The following is a 10,876-nucleotide window of genomic DNA, read 5'->3' on the forward strand; positions in this document are numbered from 1 at the left end:
CCATCAGATAAAGAGTTAGTAGGAAGCATTGGTTCTTTCGATGAAAAATAAAAATATGATTAATTTAGTCACTGAAGGTGGGTTCCGATCAAATTGGATCAGAGTCTGCCATTTCCTGATGTCTTCAGATTGGTTGGCCAGTGTTACAGAATAGCCTTAATAATCTTAGTGAAAATCAGATTCTATATAGACAAACCATTTAAAAAGAGATATTAATTGTACTGAAAGTGTATGGTTGATATGCATCAGCATCAATTATGCATAGGAACATCAGTTGGAACCATGTGTGACCTATGCCTATGACTTGGCCTAATCTGTTGCCATAAAGAATTTTATCTGTTAATAAACACTTGAGCAAAAGTCTGCCTTTAGTTCTTATTGCACCCGTAGAATGCTCTTGAATTCTGCTTTTAAATTTGTGTAGTTTTAAGTTATGGTCAAGGACACACTAGGCTTCATCTTACCAGACTTCATAAACTTTGACTAGACCAGAAAAAGCAACTGCTTTAGAGATCATGAACCCTCTGACTTGAACAAACCTCCTTGAAAATGGAGCAAAGTAAGACAATTGCAGTATACTTTGCCTTCAGGGTTTTATTTTACTGGACTCTGAACTATGTTTTTGTTGGGAATAAAGTATGCCTAGGTTTTCAAGGGTATTAGATTTATGACAGAATTTATAATTTTGTTTCAACTGAACTTCTGAAATTTTATCAGGTTATAAAGTGATCTAAGTATTTAATAATCCTTAGAGGGGCCAAAAAAGAAACTTTCCTTCTTCTAGTGGTCCCCCAAATTCCAAACATGGTATATGCTATTACTATTAGCCATAAAAAAATTTAAAAAGAGGAAAAATGTAGACATTATTATGAATGAACTCTCTGAATGAGCTGTGGTAGTCAAAAGTTTAAAAAAAATCATTGATAGACATACTTTTGTTTTTTAATTTTATGAAATATTTCATTGTCTACTAATCATACAAAATAATTTCTCTTTGACATTTCTGTGAATATATATATATATATATATATACATAAAACATATTTTGAACATATTCACCTCCCCACCACCTTCTCTTGTCCTTCTTCCTGTTGACTCTTACTCTCAGATTTTTTAAAATTTTTATGTTTTATTCTGTGTGTGTGTGCGCGCGCGCGCGCGCACGCGTGAGCACGTGTGTGCATCTGAACACATTCCATGGTGAATGTGGAAGTCAGGACCTACTTGCAAAAGTCAGTTCCTTCCTTCTATCATATGGGGTCCTAGTGATTGAACTCAGGTTGTTAAGTTTGATGGTAAGTGCCTTTATCTGCTAAGTCATCTTGCCGCCCCTTTCAATTTCTTCTTAATCAACCTTCAGCTGACCTCCTTTTTGACCACTATCAATGAAAATATGTATATCCAACACTAATCCTTCTTTTAGTCCATTATGTTGGAATAATTGGTTATAAACATCTTCAAAAGGCAGTAATTTGATGCTGCTCATAGGAGAAGCTATCATTAACCATGTAGGCTATTTCTTTGTTAATCTCCTGGAGCACTCAAGTGTTGACCTAGACATTTACTGGACCGTATGTTAGACATTTAGGAAAAAAAGGAAACAAGTCTTATCTCTTGAATAATTTTTATTCTTTACAGTCACCCCAAGAAGCAAATACTGTTCTCATTTTTAAAAACTGAAGCTCTCTGTATGGGGTAGTCAATGGGGGCACTTCCCACCATTTCTCTGAGTAAATTGTACAGTTAAGGTTCCAAACCCAAGAAGGAACTTTTTGAGGTACAAGGAATTAGCAGAAGGATACATTTCTAATACAAAGTTAAAGATACCAAGAAATGCAGATAGAAATTTCTAGTCATGGCTGAGAGGAGTAGACTTTTATAATGTTCTTTTATGATTGAGCTGGGTACTGGTGAGTTCATCCAACTACTCACAGCACTGTTGAATCTTCCCAGCTTCAGCTGTAAGGCTCATTGGCAATGTTTATACAGTATAGCCAAGTTACAGAGTGAACTAGTGTCTGAGTCAGAAATAGATCTCTCCAATTCCAGTGCCACACCCTCCCTGCTAGACAGCAAAGGTGGTGTGTGTTCAAGCAAGGGAGAGCTATGAATAGGGCCATAGTGGCAGTTTTCCCATGCCTTCTCTTTAGGAGTAAGACTGTACTGCTTTCTTGCCTGTGGTCCTTTCTCTCCCACAGGTTTTGATTGCCCAAAGCAAAAGAGTAGAAGTATCACACATTTACAGACTGCCTGTTGTAGGTATAGTGCGTATGTTCTGGGGTATATAAAACTAAAGTGTGGTGATGGATGTATAAATCAACTTTATTTAACCACCCTTTATCAAAGCAATACAAATATGCATTGATTCATTTATAGATCACATTGCACTCCATAAATACATTGCAGTTATTATTTATGATTTTTAAAACTAGAATAATGTGAATTAAGAAATAAAATAAAATGATTATATTCCTGAAAAAAACTGAATGTAAAAGTAGGATACAAAACTTAGCTATTTGGAGTACTTGTCGAGAAAATATAACAGAGCCAGGGAGAGAGCAGCACTCTGGGCATAGATATATCCAGGAAGTAAAGCTGGAGGGACTCTGGGAAGAGGTAAGAAACCTTCTAATGTGAAATCCTTTATCGAATAAAATAAACTTGCTGGCAGTGCTTATTGTATAAGGTAAATGCAAGAGATTGTGAATGAAGTCTGGTTTTAATGCTGTTTTATTTAGCTTCATAAATTTTTAAACATGTATGACTAGGTTAATAAGAAATTATATCTTCCACTGTCTTCTTGGTTTCTTCCAGCAATATACTTTCTAAGATGTAAATTGTGTTCTTTCTGTAAACGAGTCTTTTGGAATAATAGATAATAATGGTGTTAAAAGAATAAGTGGAATAGCTCGATATTAAGAAGTTTAGAAATTAAAAATTATTCTTTCATCTGAGAAGCCTGGAAGGGATAAGATAAAGTAGTGAGGATGGGATTATAAGAAGCCCTCTCAAGATTCTTAAAACAAAGTAGATGATCCAGAAAAGTTCAATTTTCCTTACCTCCTCTTCCCCTTTTTAGTCCATACTTGTAGTGAAAGCTGCCGGCTGCTTCCCGGTGCCCAGCTCTCGGCCGCATGGCTAGCTTATGCCCCGAAATAACAACACACAAACTCTATTCATTTAAACACTGCCTGACCCATTAGTTTCAGCCTCTTATTAGCTAATTCTCACATTTTGCTTTAACCCATATTTAGTAATGTGTATAGCACCACAAGGGGTGGCTTACCAGGAAGATTCTAGCCTGCATCCATCTCTGAGAGGAGAGTAATGGCGACTGTTTGAGGCATCTGCCTCACTCCCAGCATCCTGTTCTGTCTATTCCACCCACCTATGTTCTAACCTATCAGGCCAAGCAGTTTCTTTATTAATTAAAAAACAAAACAGCAGATAGATAGAAACACTCCTACATCATTTCCCCTTTTTCTGTTTAAACAAAAAAGAAGGCTTTAACTTTAATATAGCAAAATTACATATAACAAAACAGTTATCAAATAAGAATTACAGTTACAATATTTATATCTATTTTATCATTTATCATAACAAAGGAAAACAACTATAACTGTCTATCTATTTTTCAACTCTATCAAAGACTTCAGAAGGATATAATATTACCTAAGTAAAAGAGAAGTAAGCAACTTACAAAACTCTAGAAATGACAGAGACATCTCACTGCCTGGACAGTCACCCAAAGTTCCTCTGTACCGTTGGGGCATCCATCTTCGGCCTTCAGGTCCATAGTATCCAGAGACATTTCCATGAAGCAGGAAATTTCGAAGGCAGTTCAGTCACTATCTGCTGTATCCTTCAGAATGTCTCACAGACTTTTTCATGAGTCAGGAACCCCGAAAAACCATCTTACCTTTAGGCAAGTTCAGCAGTCCTCTCTCTGAGGGTTCTCTGCGTCCAGTTTATGCAACAGTCCAGGCAAGAGCAGTTTCTTGCCCAAATGGCTATCAAACTCCATAAGGAGCCTCTTCGATGCCCATCTTCCTATTGAAGTAGATTGGTGCTGCCAGGAGCAGAAGTGTCTCATTGTCATGAAAAACCCTAAGTTATTAAAACATTTAAAATGTCATATTCTGTAGTCTTTGAAAGATATGAAGAATGCCTATTCACTAAAATATATCTCTACATGTCTAGAAAATCTAACATGACCACGAGCTTGACTATTATCAATGATTATTCATTAACAGCCTATATACATTACATTTTTAAATGAACTACATAATCACAATACCTTAATCAAGATCAAAAATACATATACTTATAACAAAATTGACCTTAAAATCCATACCAATGCAAATTATTCATATCTATATCTTATCCCCCTTTAAATGTAAAACAACATTTATAAACAATATTTGGGAACATGGGCGCAGTTATTTTTCTCCAAACTGCTTCCTGCTGTATAGGGGCGCTGTTAATCAGATCTTTCATGGTGTAAACTGTGTGCCAGGTTCATCTCAGTTGGCAGTTGAGTAAAGTGATTTTTTGAGGGTGTTCACAGCAACCTTTCAGGAGGGTGTGGTCTATCATACCACATTGGGATAGAAGCAATCCACAGGGTCTCATTTTCTGTAAAAACAAAAGAAGAATCTCTTTTCCAAAGTATCATATCCTTAGATCCAAATTATGAAGTCAAGGTATTTTCAAAATATCTATGTTGGATTAGTTCTGCAGCATTTATAAACAAATATCTTTTAGCAGCCATTGCTCCTTCCTCAGCATTCGAACAATTCAAAGAGATCATAATAGCATACAGTAGCAAGATTCTCTGTATTTTCCATCTATGTGTGGCTTTATTTTAACCTCTATTTCATTTATTTTTACTTTTATTTTTTGATACAGGTTCTCTGTATATCTTTGTCCTGGAATAACTCTGTAGACCAGGCTGTCCTTGAACTCACAGAGATCCGTCTGTCTCTGCCTCCCAGGCACTGGGATTAAAGGCATGTGCTACCACACCTTGAAGTCACAGAGGTCAATCTATCTCTGCCTCCCAAGTGTTGGGATTAAAGGTGTGTGCTACCACAGCTTGAAGTCACAGAGGTCAATCTACCTCTGCCTCTCAAGTGTTGGGATTAAAGGTGTGTACTACCACACCCAACTATTCTCCTTCTTCCTTTTTTACCCTAAGAACTTTAACCTTTAGCCTGCATGTATTTTTAACACATTGTAAACCATTTAAAGGTTTTCTTCAACTTTGAATCTTTCTTTTACTGTATATCTCTCTTTTTCTGGCCATGTGAGTCTTTAATTTACTAAGCAATATCGGTAGGACTAAAGCCGTGGCTTTGACAGCTAGATCCAGCACATTCCTTAGCTTTCCAGCCTTATGGCAGAGGTACTGGCTGTAGCCATGTTTATCGCCACAACTCTATGGCGTTTCAAGGTCGCCGCCAGCAAGAAAGCTGCAGCATTCTGCTCACAGACCACAGTCAGTCGGACTACCTTCCTGAAAGAGTCACAGTTTGTCCTGGCAGGACAGCCCAGAAAGCCTTTTAAAATGCTTTAAAATGGCACAGCTTTTTTCCTGCTACGGCTGAAAACTGAAAAGCATGCGTTCAGCTTTTCATCAACAAGTGTTTCATAGCAGGACCTCTTAAAAGAGCTGCAGGGTTTTGCAGCTAAAGCTGAGTCAGGAAGTGTCTCTTAGATGAGAGCACTTTCTTGCCTCTAGCAAACTGAACAGACCCAAGAAATTGCTGCTACCAAGAAAACATGCTTTAATCTTTCCCAAGCTTTCTCAAGCTTTCTGTGGATTCAGTTATCCACGTCTGGGTGCCATTCTGGAGTGATGAGGTGCGGGCAGGCCTGCTTTTCATCCTGCCTGGCTCTCAGCCACATGGCTAGCTTATTCCCTGAAATAACACACAAACTATTCATTTAAACACTGACTGGCCCATTAGTTTCAGCCTCTTATTAGCTAATTCTCACATTTTGCTTTAACCCATATTTAGTAATGTGTGTAGCACCATGAGGGGTGGCTTACTGGGAAGATTCTAGCCTGCATCCATCTCAGAGAGGAGAGTCATGGCGACTGTCTGAGGCATCTGCCTCACTCCCAGCATCCTGTTCTGTCTATTCCACCCACCTATGTTCTAACCTATCATGCCAAGCAGTTTCTTTATTAATTAACCAATGAAACAACAGATGGATAGAAACACTCCTACATCACATACTTCTGCTTATTTTTCTCTGACATTTTACTTCTCTTTGACTCACTTTCCTATTTTCATTTATTCCTTCTCTGGAGTGTCCATTTTGGACTTTACTTGGTCAAGGTCCCACTATACTTTGTTTTTGTTCAACAAGGTCACTTTGGGGAAAAGTTGAACTAGACCTGTGTGATGAAATGACCAATAAGGCGTATGGTTTTAGGTGAATGATTTTATCAGACTCATTGAATGACAATTCAGGATAGCACATTCACATTGCAACTGTTCCACTGTTAGAATGAAAACCCCACATGCCTCCCCCCCCCCATGTTATGGAGGTCATCATGCTATTTGAGTTCTGTAGTAAGTGACTTTTTCTCAAGCTAAATAGGTTTTACTCCAGTCATACATTCATTGAGGTGACTTCAGCCCTGTGTATTTCTAGCAAATTTCTCCTCTATTTCCTCCCCTTAAAACATACAGAGGTCTGTTGACTTTTTTCCTTGGTGTCTGGAAGAGAAGAGTGAAAAGGAAATCACTTCAGAAAACAGCCGTTTGTATTTTACAACTAAGTCATGTGAAAATCCATTACTGGCTATGTTAGGGAACAAAGGCCACTTTCATTTCATATCCTCACTCAAAAGAATCATTCACCAGTTACTTATCCACAATGTTTTAAGAGACACATTTGAAAGACAGACTAGCCGATGGTAACTATTATCCTAGGAGAAAGCTGGTAAAATTTCTACATGTATCTTCAGACCCTGGTGGCCTAAATGTGTAAACAGACAATTGAGTTAATGACTACCATGTATAAAAACAGTATTGAAAAGAAAGCCTCTAAATGGTCAGATCAGATTTTGTACAATGAGGTATGGGGTGGCTGTTCTGTTGTCCTCAACTTTCACATTCTATTTGGAATTTTTGAGACAAGGTCTGATGTTGAGTCAGGGTCAAAATACATAGTCTAATCTGAAGTAGAGCTCACTCTGAAGCCCAGGTTGACCTCAAATTTACAGGAATTCTCCTGCCTAGGTCTCTCCTGGGGTTATAGGCATGAACCACCACACCCTACTCTTATTTATGTTTGATGAGAAAAGCTGCTGTTGACCAGGGCCATTTTAGCAGATGAATGCATGGATATAGCTGACAGGACATGCAGTGGGTGAGGAAAAGTAACATATATATGCTAGGCTTGGGGTGTAGATTGAAAGAGAATTGTGTAGTGCAGCAAAGAAGTGATGAGTTTGATATTTTAATCTCTTCTTCAGAATAGCCATGTGATGTGACACATTGGGAAAAGCTTATTTATTTTAATCTAGAAATTTTTCATATAATATATTTTAATTGTATTATTTTCCCTCCCCCAATTCATCCCTAATTCCTATGCCTAATCAACCAAACTAATATTCTTTTTCCTCACAAAAAAAAAAAAACATGGAATCAATTTTCTGTTGCGGTAGAGCAGTGAACAGATTTGATGAACTGAGAGGTCATGTCTTTTGAGCTTCTGTTTTAAAATTAAAAGGTGAACCAATACATTGCTGTAGGAGACGGCTTCTTGTTGGTTCCCAGCTGCTCAGCCTCGAAGTAGTCACACCGAAACCATATCATTGGCAATACTGTTTGACCAATAGCTTAGGCGTATTTCTGGCTAACTCATATCCTAAACTAACCCATCTCTCTTAATCTGTGTATCGCCATGTGGCCATGTGGCTGTGGCTTACCTGGTCAAGTTCCGTCCAGCATCTATCTCTGGTGAGGCTACATGGCTTCTCTCTGACTCTACCTCCTTTCTCCCAGCATTCAGCTTAGTTTTCCCCACCTACCTCTATTCTGCTCTGTGCAGTCCCTACAGTTTTTCATTAACTAATGGTATTCACAGCATGCAGAGGGGAATCCCATATCACATTGCTTTATTAGTTTGTGGATAACTTAGAGCATGCACTAGAGGTCTCATATCTACTTACTGTCTTATACAGTAGAGTTAATAATCAGACAAGTTATTTTAGTAATATTGTAAGAGAGTCAACAGTACAAATTTCAATAACTTGAAACATTTATGCTTTTAAATCATTTATTTTGATTTAAGAATCAAAGATGTGATTTCTGGTTTTGAATATATTATTCACATTCTCTTCCAATTCTGACATTCTGTAACTGTGCATTAAGACTTAGGTTCTAATTCTGTAAAACAATAATTCCCTGTGTTTATCGTATGGTGTTCTTTATTATTTTTTGTTTTGTTTTGTTTTTTGAGATAGGGTTTCTCTGTGTCACAGCACTAGCTAGATGTCCTGAACTAGCTCTTGTAGACCAGGTTAGCCTTAGTCTCACAGAGATCTGCCTGCCTCTTCCTCCCGAGTGGTGAGATTAAAGCCTTGTGCCACCACCGCCCAGCTGGTGTTCTTATAAGAATTAAATAAAACATGTATTTGGAAAGTTGAAAATGGGCCTACAAATTCCACATTAGCAGCATCTTAGCCATCAGGGATTCTTTGGTTTTCCCTTGAGTAATATATGCCTTATTCGTGTTCATTGCAATACTGTGCTTACTATGTTGTGATCTCTCCCCATTTCTGCAATATGTATGTCTTTTGTAGTACTATTTACCTGTAGTATATAATCAAAAGACATTTGTCAAGTCTAATAGAATGTGTATATTTCTTTGCCTGGATGAGCAGAATATATTTTTATACCACAAAAGTCTGGGAGAGAAGCAGATTTGGTGACTCATTCTATCTTGTCTCCTATAGGAAGAAAATATTCTCTACTGGTCTTTAATCTCAGAGTGGTGAACACCTGCAGCAAGCAGGCTTTCTGGAAAAAAAAATCCATGGGTGACAGAAGATTTATTGACTTCCAATTCCAAGATTTAAATTCAAGTCTCAGACCCAGGTTGGGCAATGCAACTGCCAATAATACTTGCATTGTTGATGACTCCTTCAAGTATAATCTGAATGGTGCTGTCTATAGTGTTGTGTTCATCCTTGGTCTAATAACCAACAGTGCCTCCCTGTTTGTATTCTGCTTCCGCATGAAAATGAGAAGTGAGACTGCTATTTTCATCACCAATCTGGCCCTATCTGATTTGCTTTTTGTCTGTACCCTACCTTTCAAAATATTTTACAACTTTAATCGCCACTGGCCTTTTGGTGACACCCTTTGTAAGATCTCAGGGACTGCATTCCTCACCAACATCTACGGGAGCATGCTCTTCCTCACCTGCATAAGTGTGGATCGTTTCCTAGCCATTGTCTATCCCTTCCGATCTCGCACCATCAGGACCAGGAGGAATTCTGCCATTGTGTGTGCTGGAGTCTGGATCCTAGTCCTCAGTGGTGGTATTTCAGCTTCTTTGTTTTCCACCACTAATGTCAACAATGCAACCACCACCTGCTTTGAGGGCTTCTCCAAACGTGTCTGGAAGACATACCTGTCCAAGATCACCATATTCATTGAAGTTGTCGGGTTCATCATTCCTCTGATACTGAATGTTTCTTGCTCTTCTGTGGTGCTGAGAACCCTCCGCAAGCCGGCGACATTGTCTCAAATTGGAACCAATAAAAAAAAAGTATTGAAGATGATCACAGTGCATATGGCAGTTTTTGTGGTATGCTTTGTACCGTACAACTCTGTTCTCTTTTTATATGCCTTGGTACGCTCCCAAGCCATTACAAATTGCTTATTGGAAAGGTTTGCAAAAATCATGTACCCAATTACCTTGTGCCTTGCAACTCTGAATTGTTGCTTTGATCCTTTTATCTATTACTTCACTCTTGAATCCTTTCAGAAATCCTTCTATATCAATACACATATAAGGATGGAATCCCTGTTTAAGACTGAGACACCTCTTACCCCAAAGCCTTCCCTTCCAGCTATTCAAGAGGAAGTTAGTGATCAAACAACAAATAATGGTGGTGAATTAATGCTGGAATCCACCTTCTAGGTACGAGAATTATCTTTCATGTACAGTTACAGTGTCTCCTATGAGTTTTCCTATGCTATAAGTAAGAGAAAAAAATTGAAGCTAATGATACCGAAAATAGATTAATGTACCAAATACAGTCAAATGCATTTTTGAAGACTTATTGTACATATTCTGTTTTGTTCAGTAATTATAGGTCAAGTCTAATTACAGCAACCAAAACAGATTATCAGATTCTTGCTGAGTTGAAATTTTATTACATAAATGACCAGTGGTTTTGACTTTTAGTAATGTGGGGGTTACTTTAAAACTTAAAAAAAAAAAAGAAAAAAAAAACATTCCAGTGGTTTTGGTAATTGGGTTGGGCCTATAAATATAGAACAAATTCAGGGATTATTTAAAAATGTTTGTGTTACTACTGATATATACTGGTATTTTTTCCTTTTCTGAATTATCATGGAATTTATTTTACTAAAAGAACTTATTTTTACCTAATATTAATACAACATGTTGAGAAAGGAATGTGTTGAATTTTAAAAGATTGGCAAATTTTATCTAGATTTTTGAAAAGATATGAAGTGTTTGGATGAATATGGATAGGAAAATTCGGAAAATAGACAACATTTACACATATGTAAACATAGTTAGTGTCAGCTTTTAAAACTTTCTTTGTAAAACAATACTAGAATTTTCCTATAAATTGTTAATCTTGAAAGCTGCTACATAAGTG

General features: G+C 37.5%; 1 protein-coding gene across 1 annotated transcript; it reads left to right on the forward strand.

Annotated features, from left to right (window-relative positions):
- Nucleotides 1-9,054: 9,054 nt before the first annotated feature.
- Nucleotides 9,055-10,292, forward strand: Lpar4 (lysophosphatidic acid receptor 4). Its single transcript, XM_038317431.1, has one exon. The coding sequence runs from the start codon at nucleotides 9,055-9,057 to the stop codon at nucleotides 10,165-10,167; it is 1,113 nt and encodes a 370-aa protein (XP_038173359.1). The 3' UTR covers nucleotides 10,168-10,292.
- Nucleotides 10,293-10,876: the final 584 nt, after the last annotated feature.

Source organism: Arvicola amphibius, chromosome X (assembly GCF_903992535.2).
Source record: "Arvicola amphibius chromosome X, mArvAmp1.2, whole genome shotgun sequence".
In the NCBI taxonomy this organism is placed as follows: Eukaryota; Metazoa; Chordata; class Mammalia; order Rodentia; family Cricetidae; genus Arvicola; species Arvicola amphibius.

Bases quoted from the DNA above. Each gene is read 5' to 3' on its own strand.
- Lpar4 (XM_038317431.1), top strand. From the start codon at position 9,055: ATGGGTGACAGAAGATTTATTGACTTCCAATTCCAAGATTTAAATTCA.